Source organism: Candoia aspera, chromosome 7 (genome assembly GCF_035149785.1).
Source record: "Candoia aspera isolate rCanAsp1 chromosome 7, rCanAsp1.hap2, whole genome shotgun sequence".
Lineage (NCBI taxonomy): Eukaryota > Metazoa > Chordata > Lepidosauria > Squamata > Boidae > Candoia > Candoia aspera.
This window is the reverse complement of record NC_086159.1, coordinates 52,470,151-52,486,601: the sequence shown is the minus strand read 5'-3', so window position 1 is coordinate 52,486,601 and position 16,451 is coordinate 52,470,151. Positions and strand designations below refer to the sequence as shown.

Below are 16,451 nucleotides of genomic sequence, written 5' to 3'. Positions count from 1 at the left end.
ATGGAATGTCTTCATCAGAATCAAACAAAACATCACAGGTGAGCCAGATCTCCTAGTGGTAGCTAGAATGCAATTTAGAAGACAAATGAAGACATCTTTCCATAGCTTTATGAGTAGCCTTGGTTTTTAAATGGTGGCTAGTCCTAAATTCAGAACCTGCCCTCAAGGGAAACTCCTCAAGTAAGTCCCCTATTAGTTTAATTTCTACTTCTATCTAAATGCTTTAATCAACTTTGCTCCCAACTCTACAGCCAGCAGGAAGCTTCAAGGACATTTCCATGCTTACCTCGCAGATCAAGTAAGAAACCTAAGATCAGCTTTTAGTCATGAATAAATGGCTTTACATTCAGAAACAAAGGTTTTACTACTTGATTGAAACAATAACCATACAGTTTTCAACCAGTATTACAGAGATACATAACTTCTGCTGTTCTAAGTTATTCTTGTGTTTATTTAACTCAGTCAGAATGAAACAAGCTTGCTCAGATAATGCACTTCCTTTCTTATTCTCACCCGGCAGCCAGGAAGGCTCTTTAAAAAGAGGCAGTACCTGTTAAAAGCAAAAACATATTCACACACTTCAGCTCTCCCCCATTCCATTTGCTACTGGTCTCTGCTTCTTGCTCCCACAATTCAATATCTTCTGTACCTTTTCCCAATCATTAAGTTTTATTTCTTTCTTCCAACCCTGCAAGATAGCCTCCATCTCCCAGATTTTCATTAACTTGTGAGTACCACACTATCCGGTAAGAACCTTTTTGTTTCATCCTATGATCTCTAATCCCTGTTTCCTCCTTTATTCCTTTCCATATAAGGCCTCTTTCCTACATCGTGCTAATTTCATACGCTAGGCACTCAAATTCCTAGCAGGCTGTCTCTTTGTTTCTCATGGTATCAGATTTATTCATTTCCCCAACTATAATTCAACCCCCTGGATTAGATATCTTTAAGACAGCAGAATACCTGAACAATAGAAATTAAGAAAATATTTCTGGAAGTTATGTTTATATTTATTTATTTGGACAGCTGCCCATCTTATGTAGTACAACTCTGGGCAGCTCACAGCAACAGACCAAAAGCAGTAGAATCAGAACCTGGCCTTCAACCAATACTCCCCAGATACAGTCCCCTGGATCCAACCTCACACTGTTACAATGCTAGGGAAGATCCAGCTTTTTCAGCTTCCTAGAAAGCTAAAAGGGTGAGGGCCTGCCGGATCCCCAAGGGAAGGGTGTTCCATAGGCAGCTGTTATGGATAAGGCATGCTTCCCAGGTCCCACTAGATGGCAGAATTTGAGGGAAGCAATCTGGCCCATGCCCACCCTATCTGACCTGAATGGACAGATACCCTAAGGGAGAAGTGGTCTGCAAATAAGCTGGCCCAATGGTATGTAGGACTTTGAAGGGACTAACCAACACTTTGAATTGCACTGGAAAGAAACAACTTGCACAACAACAGTGTAATATGTGTAAACCAAGGGGTGCCCATGCTGCGCCCACTGCCACAATCACCACTTGTAACCTCTGGGTGCTCTTCAAGGGCAGCCGCATGCAGCATGCATTGCAGTAGTCCAACTAGGAAGTGACTGAGTTATGAATGACTATAAGCAAGGCCACCCAGTCCATGGGTTCAATTGTTATACCAGGTCTGTCCAAAGAAGTGCTACCTTGTCATATTAAGTACTGCCTGCTAATCCTCCTCCTTTAGAATATACCATAATTATATAAAGGAGCTTAAAGCTTCTTTAAGTAGAGTACAGATGCCATATAAGAAAAAACTAAATACAAATTACTGTGCTGGTGATAGGGGAAATATTAGAAAAGAAAGCCACCTGTTTCAATTGATCAACTGTGCATTCAGCCTTATTCTTCCCATGTTTCTTGCTAATCTTCTCTCAGATTTTTATAAGGGAAACCCAGGAATTTTTAAAACTAATAGTCCTTAGTAATAAAAAAATGTTAAATTTAGTAACTCTTAATTAAAAGTGCCTAAGTAATTTTTTAAAGTTTGCAGTTCTAAACACACTTTGCTGGAAGTTAGCCTCACTAAACTCAATGGGACTTAACCTAAATATTCAATTACTGTTCAGGGTTAAAACCAAATCATCAATGACATTATTCCAGATCAGCTGGAGATCTGGTTTGACTTCCCTTTTTCCCTTTCTAGTTGCAGCTGCCTGCTAGTCTAATTTATATTGTGTATTCACAGGATGAAAGAGATGTTTTTGAGCATTCTCTACAGAAGCTTGTGACGTTAAAAAAGTCACTTTGTTTAAGGGTTGCTAGGAAACACTCAGTTCAGAGGATGTCCTATTGAGCTTGTCCTCAATGGTTGGAGGGTGATTTTTTAAAGTGTTATTCTGCTGTGCCTTAGGTTGAGATTGTAACCATGAAGTGCATAGGTAAATTTTCAGAATCCCAGAAAAAAATTATGAAACAATACACTGTTGAAAATTCTGATTGCACTGGATTTTGTTGCATCTTCTAAAATTTAGTATATCTGCATACTTGGTACTCTATAATTGTCCTTGCTATAAATCTATAAGGTAATTTATAATCAAAATAAGGAGATTCCATTCAATGGAGGAAGGAGCCAGTTTGGTCCCAGAGCCTGTTTCTGAGGATAGACTCAAAAGCTGCTTAAAGATGGATGAAAGCAATGTAATATTTGCCCCAAGAATGGGAAATGTATTTGTGAGATAAATGATAGAGAACCAGGCAATGATCAAGAGTTGTCCATCCTTCTCTAAGCAGTTGCTGCACTGCCAAAATATTCTCATGCAGCATTAAATCCACTAATTTGCTGTAAAGGCAAACTAGCATACAATTTACTTGCAATGCTCAACAAATGTATTGTGCAATAATTTTATGGGACACTTTTTTTTTCCTTTTTGTATAATGGAACTACTCCAATCTGTTGGAATCTGAAAGGAAGAATGTGGTACTCATCAGTTCCTGTTTGCCTCAGGAGATCAGCCAAGATTAAGTTTTGCCAAAGTTTTGCAGTTCTTTTGCAAATAAATAATTCTGTGATTAAATCTCATTTCCTCTATAGAGTACCTTCCTTTTAATTTTAGTTAAGCAACTATGGAGTAATTGCTTCTATTTCCTTAAACATGTTTACTGTTCCATCTTTGACAATATTACCTAATATTAATGTCTACAACAGAACGTTGCAGTATATTAGAACAGAAATAATCCCATTCAGAATTTCTTCTCTTTATCTTGTAAATAGTTATGGACTGAAAGAAGCTAATTCATTCTATACCCATTCTTCTTTTTAATTTCCCATCAAATTCAACATAAAAATGCGGAGCTGTTTCAGCAACAGGTCTTCAGATCCTTTCTAAGTGATAGGTTGTATACGCAGCATATCTATATTCTTTCTCTTGAAGGTTTTGCTGCATTAGATCAATCAGAACTGATGTTTGGACAACTGAGCTGGTTTGGTCTACCTCTACTTACAGTTTTCAGTTTTAGAGACAGAAACAAGTAGGCAGCTCGAAGTCATGGCATGGGTCCAGGGTACCTGAGGGACCATCTCATCCCCATTGCATCAACCCATCCCACCTGAACATGCATAGGGGGCATCTTATGGACCCTGTCTGTAAGAGAATTCCATCTGTCAGGGTCCAGGAAGCAGGCCTTCTCTGTAGTTGCTCCCACCCTCTGGAACATCCTTCCCCCAGATATAAGACAGATTCCATCTCTTGTGGCCTTCCAAAAAGAACTGAAGACCTGGTTTTGCCACCTTGCTTGGAGTGGGAAGGGAAGTAATCACTCCTGGAGATGGCTAGTGCCCTAAAATGGCCCTTTAGATATACATGAGCGGTACCAAAACTATAATCATCTGGATTTTATACTGTATTTATGCTTACATTATATTTGTATCTGATATTTATTTATGTTTATGGTATTTTAATGTTTTTATTTTTATTGTAAACCACCTAGAGTCCCCCCTTGGGGGGGAGATGGGCAGTGGCAAAATTTAATGAATAAATAAATAAATTTGTGATAAAAACATATCAAACATCTTTACTACTGTCCTTTTCACCTGAGGAACCAGGCTAGAAATGCTCTATATATCTGTTTTGCTGTTTTGAAATAGTAAAAATTAAGGGAACAATCTTCCTCCTTGATCTGTCATCTTTGCAGTTATTAAGGAGTATTTATGGCATGGGGTATAGTGTCTTAAGTTAAAGATGAATTCCTAATAAATTTCAGCTTCCAGTACAGAATCCATGAGATAGGCATTGAGACAGGCTTTCAAAATGCCACAATGATTAGATAAAAACAAGCAAGGTTCCTATTCCTGAGAAGTAGCTTTGCTTCATTTCTACTTCATATGCTTCTTTTTAAACACAACTTTATGAATTACACTGCAATTATATGTGTAAATAGCATATATTTTGGTTATGCTATTCCAATTAGGTAGATAAATCATTTTGCAATAATTTAAGAATTTGAATGCATAGATGCTTATAATCTAATACTAAAGGGTTGTTGTTGTTGTTAGTTGCTGTCGAGTCGTTTACAACTCACAGCTACCCTATGTATAACACAACGAAATGCTGTTCAGTCTTGTACCATATGCCTGACTGTTCCAATGTTTGCATCCATTGTTGCTGTAACTGTATCAATCCATCGCATTGAAGGTTTTCCTTTTTTCTGCTGGCCCTCAATGTTATCAGACATGATGTCCTTTTCAAGCAATCGGCCCAAAGTATGAGAGTCTAAGCCTAGTATCTTTGGCTCTTGGGAACATTCTGGTTGTATTTCTTCTAAAACTGATTTCTTTGTTCTTCTGGCAGTCCATGGTATTTTCAATAATCTGCCAACACCACAATTTGAATGCATCAATTCTTCTTCTATCTTCCTTTTTTAATGTCCAACTTTCACAGGCATATGTGGCAATTGAAAAGACCATGGCTTCTCAATTTAGTACTCAAAAGTACTAAAGGGTAGCATAGTTCAAATCACTTAAAGTACTTACTAACAAATTATTTGTTTAGAAAATCAAAATAACTCAGTCAAAGGGTTGGCAGTTGGGCAATGTTGAATTCATTCTTAATGTCTTGAGTTTGAAATTTATATTGATGCCTGAAGTAATAGAGATTAACTGATGAGAGTTAATATTGACTATTTGCTGATTATCTTTTGTACTAAAATTAATAAAAAGATATAATTCAAATCTTAATTCATAAACAATGTGGTGTCTGTCCATTTTTGTGGATATTCGTCAGGTATGTCACAGATTTTGAGTTAGTGACAGAAGGACATTGCTCAGAAACAAAATCATTTATTTCTCCCTTTTTGTTTTTATACACAGCTGTATTCCATTCTTTGAAGTTCAGACATTCTTGTGAATCAACTTTCCTGTGAAGATGAAGTTGCAGGCTTCAACCAATCATTTTGTTGCAATGTTTTCAGTTTTTTATCTGGCAGGTAAGATATGTTCTATGTTTTATCAGTAATAATCAGCTGTTATTTTAGGTTGATAACAGCTACGGCTGGAATCCTTCCTGTGGTCTGCTTTCAAGTAAACATGCAAAGAATTAAACTGAAAGGCTGTAATCCTGTATCAGAATAGTTTGGAGATTAACGTATGAATGGGTCCATGTTAAGTCCACATTCAGTAACACTCAGCTTAATCTACCTCACAGAATTGTTCAAATAAAGTTAGAGAAGGATATACTATGAATTCAGCTTTGAAGTCTTAATAAATAAATAGTTAAAATGTGTATAGGAATCAGGTTCAACTGCTAGAAACAAATACATTAGTTATTTGTAATCTTGTCCTTTTATTATATGTCTTTTTCCCCACTATTTTGCTTTAATTGAATATGTCCAGCATTTTGTATTTCAGGCAAAATTTGTAGCTGAAAGGAACAACATTTGAATTTGGATACCACATCTCATGTTAGAATCCAGGAATCATTCAGTCTCAAACTCTAACCAGCAATGTTATCACTTCCATTAATGCTTTTTCCATTAAAACCTTTTGATTGACTTGTTTTAAAAGTAGATACTTAAAAGGCCTAAAGATACCCTTCGTCTTCCTCTTTTTCCTTTTTGTTCCACCTCTCGGATTATTCCTATAAAGTTTTAAAATAGTCAAGAAATTGTTTTTATTTTTATAGACAAAATGCAACTGTTTATTTAAAAAATCCTTCTCTTTTATTAAAAATAGGTCTGAAATACTCAACTGCTGTTGGAAGTAATGGTGAGTAATGTAGTACTTAGAAATGTCCTGCTTTGGTTCTCTCTAGATTGAAGCAGGCATATATTTCCAAGGCATCTGAGGTTCATACCTTCGACAAAGTTGTGCTGGTAGTGATGATATAAGTATGATAAATGACAGTGCCGATCATGTACCACACTAAGCCATAATATAGTTATTGGTTTTGGCTTAGTATATTTTGTGAAATAGCAACTGTAGTTTGCAAACCATAATTTATGGGTTATAGTAAATCCAATCAATTATTATTCAACTATTATTAAGAAACTTGTGCCTAAACATATTCTGTGAAACTGCACCTTAATAATTTTGTAGCATTCTGTCCCTAAACCTGTCAACCATTTCAACAACATCAAATTGCACATAAAATACATGTAGAACTTTGTAAAATTCCTGTTTATGGGGTATTTGTACTTTATTGAGGCAAGTGATCATTTATGGCCAAGTCTTTGTCCTCTAATGTCCGTAGAAGCTTTGGCATTTAAATACGGCTTTCAAAATGGTGTGCGTTATGTGTGTGTGATTATGTGTAATGAAAAAGAATTCCATATTCTCAAAGGTGTGATCCAACCAATATTAAATATTTTTGATTCCTACGGACTTGAGTACAAAGAATTAAACACATCTTAGATCTTTTAGCTGAACCATTTAACTTTGGCTGGACTATGTCTTCTAGGTTTAAGGAAGAAACACTCAGATGAAATATGAATATTCCTAATATGCATAAATGTCTTTTGATACAGGAACCAGTGTTTAAAATATGCCCAACTAGCAAAGCTTGAGTGTATATTATTAATCATGTTGCTACTGCTCTAGTATTGTTAAATACTAGAATAAATTTTGGTTTAATTTCCTTTGTCAGTAAGCAATTTGGGAAAATACACTAACATCTATTCTGACTAAGGTTACCATTTAATATGCAGGATGCTAAGGGTAATGTATTATCTGTTCTGTACTTTTTGCGTGCATAATATTTTGCTTTTTGCTTTTCTCTTTTCATTGGACCCCAGATTTGTTTAAAATGCCTGGTACAGCCCATGCTAAGTACTGTTCGGTGCATCCTTGGCAGTAAAATAGTATCAAACTGATTTTCTGTCTCTGTAAAGTCATAATCTTTGTATGTCTTTCAACAGCAGCTATTGGCATTTTTAACTTAGTAATAGCTGCTCATGGAGAGGAAAAACCACTGAAAACATTGGAAAAGTAATGTTTTCTTTTTTTATCCCAACTCTTAAAGTTCGTGATATGATACATGGAGTGACAATTCATGTGCGAGGTAAGTTGAGCTATTCTCACGGTGAGATTGCATAATTCAGTGAATGACTTTGTATTTTAAGGGTTACTTTGAAATTACTACTCTTGTTTTCAATTTAACAGGCAATGGTGTATTCAATGGGCAGAGGTTAGCAATTTAAAGCAACAGAGAGTCCATTTAAACTGTGAACATAATGTAATTATTGCTAGTGAGCCCCAATTATTCTCAAAGTAATTTACAAGTAATAAACAGCAGCTGAAAAAAAGAGTTCAAACAATGATGACTAAAATGAACAATTTTAAAAACAAAGGAAAAAGTTGAAGGCATATGTGACTTTATTTGATATTTTATCAGACTATTGGGTTACCTACCTCAGTAATTTCTATATTGGTTGGCAGTTCCTCTTCAGCATTTCAGGAAATAATCTTTCCCAGTGCATCTGGAGATTTAGTAAATTAAAGCAGAGGTTATTTGTGTGGAAAATATATGCTTTTTAAATTAAATACTTGCCACCATTTTAAAGAAGGACTGGTAAGGTGTCAACATGAGCTGAGTAGAGGAATTTTTACATGTGAGTCAATGATTAAAAAGTTTCTGATTCTCATTTATAATCCTAACTCTGTCTCAAATCTGGGACTTCAGAATGTTTTGTTAACAGAGAACATGATTTAAGAAGATAGTAAGCTAGATGAACTAGAAGAAAAATCGTCCAATATATATCTTGAATTCAACGGAAGGTTAGGATGAAAATAGTGTAAAAAGAGAATGTTAAGGCTCATTTTATATTCTTCAGTTCTATAAACAGAATCCAGTCCACTCCTGCAGGTGCAATTTGACTTTTACTGATTTTCCCAAGTGGCACTCTAGAGAAAGAATCACAAAACTAAACCAAAATCATATGCCCCTGAGACCATGTATTGTGGCATTCATCTCTTTATGATGGAAGAAAGAATCTTAGATTGCAGTTTTATCCTGGTAGAGCACTCAAGTTAGTAGAAATGTAATATACTGCTTACTCCCTTTATTTTATTTTATTTTATTTTATTTTTTATTTTATTTTATTTTATTTTATTTTATTTTATTTTATTTTATTTTATTTATTTTTCACTTCACTTCACTTCACTTCACTTATAGGTCGCCTGACTCTTAAAAGACTCTGGGTGATTTCCAATAAAAAAAGAAAAAAACTATCATATAAAGAATACAACTGACCAGAAGAGCAAAAATACCATAACAAAAGCAAAACAGACCACACCACACTGAATCAAAACAAATCACCACAATCACCCTGTTCTCAAGGCCTGGGAGAACACTGGGTCTTCTACACAATAGTTATGTTACTTTCATGGAAAATCTATGCTATGATTCTGAAATATTAAGGAAGCAGATTTGCAGAAAGAGAGGAAGAGGGATATTGAACCAAGGGACAATTGTGTGATTTTAGTCATAATGAAGAAAATACTGAAAATATTATTTAGCAAACATAAACTTTTGCAGGATGCCCCCAGTATAATATGGATATATGAGTATTGGGTTTCACACAAGGAAAGCCCTTTAGAAACAATTAATGTGAAAATCAGTTTCATACATTTTCACTTTAAGACATTTTTGCATGGTATGAGAGTACCCCAGCTGCTAATTGTTTTTTCCTCATGCTGGATTGAGTGGTTTCTTGAAAACTGACCAAGTACAATAATGTTGCTACCATTATATCCTCAATAAAATGTTATTAAAACTTAATAACTTGAACTGATATTTCTAATTATTTAATTATTGTTGAGTTTTTTAAAAGCTTTGGGAATGCATGTTGGGAACTGGGAGCTAATATTTATATTTATAGTTGTCTGTGAAGAATGCCAACAGCAATATTTGTAGCTTATAAAATAATGAAATATTTTGCCGTTAAACATAATAATAACTAATGGCATACATTTGGCGACTTTTTGAAAAGTGGATGAACTAATAAGAAGTCCCTTTAGTTCCAGTGAATTATAATTCTGATTAATTAGAAATACAACCTCTTGATTTTTTTATTAGTATAGTTTGGGGACCTAAACTCCTCTGTTTTTAAAATTACACTGAAATATAGTTTGTAATCCGTTCTAAATTCAGATCACAGTTACCATGCTAACGGGAAGTAATGAGTGTATTTTTAGCTTATAACATTTAGCAATTGTATTGTTTGCTTCATGTAATTATTTCACTGTTTACTGCATTATGTTCCCTGGTTTAGAGAGAAAGATGCTGGATTGTTTCCTAGTTATTTTTCAAAGAGTAATTTATTTTTGTTGTTAGGAAATAATTTTTTGTTGCTAAATGGTGAGACTAAATTGGAAATAAATTATGTAAAGGAGCCAAGAAAGCAGAGGTTAGGTGAATACAGAGAATGACAGATAGGGAATCTATCAGTTGCACGGGTGCTCTCTCTGCCTCCAAGTCTTTGTGTGTGTGTGTGTGTGTGTACAACCAAGTTATCAACTGCATCTTCTCTTGCAGTAATAATATATGTTAATATTTTTAAGCATGGAATAGGATTTGCTCCAAAACATATAAATAGGTATAGTATAAAACTACATCAGCTACTTTTAATTGAAAAAAGAAGTGCAACAAGGAAGTACTACGGGTTTAAATTTTTCCCCATCTTACTCTGCATTATTTTGCAAACTGCATCATCATCATCATCACCATCATGTATTTTCTGTATATCTTTAATAGAAGAATGCATAGCTAAGACAGTTATGCTCTTCAAAGGGCTATTGAAAAACAAAATTACTGCATTTTTGTAGACTTGCTCAAATAATAATAGTGTTTGTATGTGTGTGTGTGTGTGGGGGGGAATGTATGAGTTTTCATCCACCCAAAATCCTCAAGAATGAAAGCATGCTTTATAGCTAAAGAATGATTATTGGGGTGCAGATCCTTTGTATGTCATTTCCAAGAGCATTTGTTTTAAATAGTATAATAGTCATTATTTCTTTCTAAGAAACTCTTCAAATTTTTGGCCATTTTGTTTTCATTACTGCTGTAATATGACTGCAGTACAGTATAGGTTGAAGGAAATAAGGATCAGATGAAAACCAAAACCAAAAAGGTAATTAATTACCTTTTAGTTAAAATATTCTAATTTAAATGCTGCTTCTTTTAAAAGGCACACATTTTCTTAATCAGTTGCATGTGGTATCCTCACTTGAAAGGTTCTCTGATACAGTCCAGGAATGCTTAGCTTGTAAATGTATTGGTTATTAGCCAAAACAAAAACAATGTTTAACATTCATATTCCTTTGGCAAGTAGACAAAAACATAAGAAAGACAAATCTTCAGTGAAGAAACAAACAGCAAATTCAGCATTGAAAGCTTTAGATTAGGTACCATCATTTTATAAAAATCATTTGTAATAAGCACTGTTTTAGAGTAAATATAATGCTCTCCCAGCTTTTATCATGGTTTAAAACAACCTTCCCTAACTTTCCACATTTTAGATCAATGTTGCTCAACCTCAGAAACTTTAAGTTGGGTAGACTTCAACTCCCATGCTGGCTGGGGAATAGTGGAAGTTTATTTATTTATTTATATTTCAAATTTCTGTCACCGCCCATCTCCCCCAACGGGGGAGTTAAAGTTGAAGTCCAACTTAAACTTAAGTCCAGCTTAAGTCCAACTTCAACTTAAAGTTGCTGAGGTTGAGAAACACTGCTCTAGATGCTGGGATGTAAATCTCAGAATTCTTACCAAACCAGTCTGGCCAACTTCGAACATATTGTTTCATGCATACATCTTTCTTAGAATGTAGAAGACTTTACTTTCATTTTGTAACAGGAAAGGTTTTAAAGGTTCAGACCTGAATCTACCACTTGCAGAGAGTGATACTGTAATAAAGAATGTGTCCTGCACAAGACAAATCTCTTACAAATGTTTTAAAAATTAAATTATATATCATACAGGTGTTCTTCATTTTATTGGTTTGCTTGATGTACAAGACACCCAGGAGTCAGAACTTTTATTAAATTTTTCCCATCCAGCAACCTAAGTTTTGAACCTCTTCTAAACTGGAAATAAAGAAAAACAATCTCTATTGCTGTTAATGGATGCCATTTTTCTTTTAATTTACAGAATGCTAGGGAGATTTCATCTAATGTGATTGGGAAACAGTTTAATCATTACAATTTATGTGCAATGATCTCAACTGAGATCAGAAGTTTTGAAGCCATCTTACTGTCTACTATATTAACATTTATAAAAACAAAGGTTGCAAACCACATAATGTGCAATTTATGGGTTGACTGTTACGTTTTTTCTTTCATTAACAAAGAAGATTTCAACAGTCATAGATGCACAGTTCATTATTTCCTTGAAGATGTTTTATTTGTGGATATAATTGATTTTCAGAACTAAATTAGATACATGCGTATACTAATTTGTTGGCTGATAAAATAATTCAGATGCAAATTATTTAGATGGTTGAGACTCTGGTGTCTCTCTCCAGAGTGAAATTATTTTCCATACTATCAGGAAGAAAGGTCAAATAAAATATAACGTGTAGTCATAGGCTGTGCTAATTACTTTTCAGAATCTTCAGAGACTTAAAAATATTTTTCCAGTATTTTTGGTTAAATGCTAAATATTATATAGTTGTGTTAAAGAATATCATTTAACAGGGGATTACAAGAAAAGAAAGATTTAATCACTTTTAATAAAGATTACATTTATTTTATTGTCTTCCTGGTCCCATATTTAGAGACGAGATAATCCAAAAGGTAATGCAGTCATATGCCCTAGGTAAAGCCAAATAAAATAGTAGTACCTGAGTTATACACACTTGTTTCTTCACTGCTGCAAGTGATTTACTTACTACCTTCAGTTTTTGGTTGCTATACATAAGTGTTTTTCAAACTTGGCAACTTTCAGATGTTTGGACTCCCATGCTGGCTGGGGAATTCTGGGAGTTGAAGTCCACACATTTTAAAATTGCCAAGTTTGAAGAACACTGTTATACATGATACCAGCAATTGTGAAATGTTTACAAGCGTAAGGACTTTTTTTAAAAAAAATCTCCATCTTAGTCAATGCTACTTTAAAAGTAAAATCATCCCCCATTTCAAACCAAAAATATTGTAGAGCTTGTAGTAGTTGCATAAAGGAGGAATGCTAGAGTTAACTGATGGTTTCCTTGATACTGCTCTTATAGTATTATATACTAATGGAGCTGAGGCCACCACAAGCTAAGACAGTATCTGCATTGTCCCCCCAGATCCTGTCAACACCTTTGTAATGAAGAGGGTGGCCAAGGGAAAAGTAATGTTATTTTTACAGCATCCTTTGCATATTCATAGTCTGCTATAAAAATATTGATTGAGCTTTCATTTGGACTGTAGACATTGCGTGAAATGGAAAAGAGCATGAAAATAAGTGCTTTCAATAGGTGCCTTTTTAATATGGAAAGCTATTAATGAATTGTCTGTGGCTACTTACGTGTCCTTTGGGACTTGTTTTGAAAGAGTTTAAGGCCTTCAGAAGGATACTTATTCAGAATATGGCATATAGCAATAGGTGCTATGGATATCATTACACTCAAGAAAATTGGTTACAAAACCAAGGTTGGAAAATGGAAAGCTGAGCAAAATCAAAGTGTATAGATTTGCCTTCTCTTTTATGTATTATTTCAATTTTTAAAAAATCTAGACATTCTTCCCAGTTTCGAGCTATGATTTTGTAGAATTGAGTAAGTTTACATATATATTTTTTGCTTTGCTTTATTTTGTTTTTTTATTCCCTGCATCTAGAACTGAGCACTTTTGAAAACAGGTTCATGCATTAGTTAAAGAACATTCTGCTGTCCTTGAAAGCAGGGCAGAAGAAAAATCAGATGCAGAGTATGAAGACTAAGCACACTGCTAATGAAATTGACCTATCAGCTTCAGTTCTGTCACATGACCCCAGCAGTGGACATTAGGGCAGCTATATGGATAATACAGGAGGTTTCAACTGCCCCTCTATATTCCTTTCATAAATATGCACAACTCACCAATGTCTCCATAAGCTTTAGCTATAGTTGGCAGGATGGTTGACCATGTCAATGGAAAGCTAATTGGCTTAAAAAGAACTGAAAGTACTTCACAGTATTTTCTAATGGGCACTTTGCTGGCACGATACAATCGTGAATTGGAAGCTATAGCCTGTGGTTGTGCCTGTGTTCCATGTGTTGATTCACTAAAAGAATTTAAACTTTCTACATTCTGTATGTACTAATTGGGTGACTTTACTCAATTACCTTGCCATCTGTTTGCAGATGAACTGAAAGGTTATGGTCCAATTTTTGAAGAGCAGCCCATTGACACGGTATACCCAGAAGAGTCTCCAGATGCAAAAGTGTCAATGAACTGCAGAGCCAGAGGAATCCCTACACCTACTTACAAGTAATTTGGGTTGCTTTCTTAATGTTATACTAATTATACTAATTAAAATAGTGCAGTTTAGACCCGAGATTTGGTCTGAAAATGCAACCGTGGTAGAAAACCCTAGCAAATTTGGAAAGTCATTTTAGTAGCAACTGCACAGAGGTTAGTGATTTATCTGTAAAGTTTTATTACTTTGTGAGAACCTTTGAATTTACAGCCACCTATATATCAGTGCTTCCTGAGTAGTACAGCACTATCTAAAAGTTTAAAATATGCTTAAATATTGAGCCAGGACTCCGTTTTATTATTTATTTAATATTTTTCAATAAATTCCTATGCAGAATCGTGTACAAAAATAAGGAGAAAAAAATATTACAGTGCAAATTATTTACCAAATTCGCAAATTCTAAACCTGTGGGTAAACCAAATACACCAAAATCTTCATTTCTCTGAATTTGCAGCATGTTTTTCAAAAGAAATGTAAACAACATTAAATATTTGCACAAAATGTATATTAGAACAATGTATGTACTAACCTATGTTGTGGAAAAATTTCCTTCCACTACTGTACAACCCAAGGAAAGAGTTGGGGGGAAAAAAATACAGTATTAGGAAAAATATATACAAAAATGCATGTAATTTGGTGTCAGATGGGATTAAAGTTGTAGATAGTAAAATGAAAGAGAGAGCAAATAGCTTTACCAAGCCTATATTGCTTTGTATTTATTATCATTTTATCTTTAATGCTAGATGGCTATAAAAATTAAATGAGAACATATATTCTTCCAAGAAATAAATAACAACTTTGTTGATTAAAATGCAGTAAAGCATTATATTTGACTAGGACTATATTGAGCAGACTATGACAGGTGGACATTCACCAATCTACTAGCATTATATTTATTACAGGTGGTCCTTGTTTAATGACCACTCATTCAACAACCATTTGAACTTGTGGTGGCGCTGAATGAGTGGTAGTTACAACTGGTTCTCAAAGTTCCAGCTGTCACAGTGCCTACGCAGTCACGTGATCACAATTTGCAACCTGCCAGCTTCCCACAAGCAAAGTCAATGGGAAAGCTGGCAGGAAGTTGGAAGTCACGATCATGTGAGATCCTTGCTTAATGACCTGCGCAGTCCTCACTTAGCAATGGTAACTGGGGACTGCCGTAACTGCCGTTGCTAAACAGCATGGTCACATGACATCACGCTTTATGACTGCATTGCTTAGCAATGGAAATTCTGGTCCCAATTACTGCCATTAAGCAAGGATTATCTGCATATTATATTTAGCAAGTAAAAGAGCACCATAGAAATGAATGGCAAGCGAATGGTAAGAGATGAGCAGGGCTGTACTCAGCATCCCCTCTACATTCTCCTCTCTCAGCACAATGTATACCCAAACCTGGTACAACTTATTTTTCTCTTTTTTAACATTTATAAATAACAATATAGTGGAGACCTTAGTATTAAGTATTAAGCTCAAAGATCCTTTTTCATATTGCAAAATAATTCAATAAATTTTGAATTATTTTTGAATTATTATATTTGAGCTGTTTATTAATGTCATACTTAGCTTTAATTATACAAGTCAAGCAAGCTTATGTTCATTAACATTTTAGAAATTATATTTAACATTGATATAACATTTTTCCTCATCTTTAAAGGTTTAACTTACTTAAGTCGTCATAGTGTTAACAATTACTAATTTCTGTTGTGTAAATACCACTGTACTCTGCTATTATCTGTATTCTATAATGTGTTATTTGCATCTTATAATACTATAAATTAATTTGAGGGGAAAACTTTTATTTTTTAGTGTTCACAGAGCATTCTAAAAATTGAATCCATATTATACTTACCTGTTATATGGAGGAGATTATATATGAGGAAGATTAGATGCTCCCCCTGGTGGCAAATATCTAAGAAACTTCAATCTTAATTCAGTTTCAGTAGGATCAAGCCTGTTATATGACTGTTTATTTTAACTCAGTATAAGCTAACTAAGACTGCTGTATGATTACATAAATTGTCTATAACTTATAGAAAATAATAAAATGGATGTCTCTAGCCTCCCTCAGGCTCAACATATTATAAATCCCAGTTCATATCTGTGAGAAACATTCAAATAATTATTTTTTTCTGTTCTATAACCATATTATTTAGGTATTACTGTCATTCTGAGATTAGCATAATGGCAATATATTTTGGGAAATCTGTTATTAACACCTAGGAAGTAATGGTATGTAATAAGATCTTATCAGTATTGTCAATTCAGCTCAATTCAGTTCAGATATCTCATTCAATATGGAAAATCAGTTTGATGCTTCAACTAATAACATTAGGTTCATTTGGAAATCCAGTTTGATTCAGGGGAAAAAGTTTTTCCTGCATGCACAGAAGACCTTCCAAATTATCAAATGTGCATTCAATTCAGTCTGATTTAGAAGGTCAGTCAAATTCAAACTGAACTTCTAGATTGAAGCTTTGTACCACTCAATGAGACAGGTACTCTTATTGCAATAACCTCATTCTGTGGGGATAAGATACCATGTTTTTGGAG

At 34.4% G+C, this 16,451-nt stretch overlaps 1 protein-coding gene across 3 annotated transcripts in view; it reads left to right on the top strand.

Annotated features, from left to right (window-relative positions):
- CNTN1 (contactin 1) overlaps positions 1–16,451 on the top strand; it is a 178,347-nt gene that overhangs the window by 94,123 nt on the left and 67,773 nt on the right. For all 3 annotated transcript variants that reach the window (XM_063309421.1, XM_063309419.1, XM_063309420.1), the window contains exons 2-5: positions 5,330–5,445; positions 6,191–6,223; positions 7,476–7,514; positions 13,780–13,906. In XM_063309421.1, coding sequence (XP_063165491.1) covers positions 5,385–5,445; positions 6,191–6,223; positions 7,476–7,514; positions 13,780–13,906 — 260 coding nt within the window. In that variant the 5' untranslated portion in view covers positions 5,330–5,384. The remainder of the gene's footprint in view (positions 1–5,329; positions 5,446–6,190; positions 6,224–7,475; positions 7,515–13,779; positions 13,907–16,451) is intronic.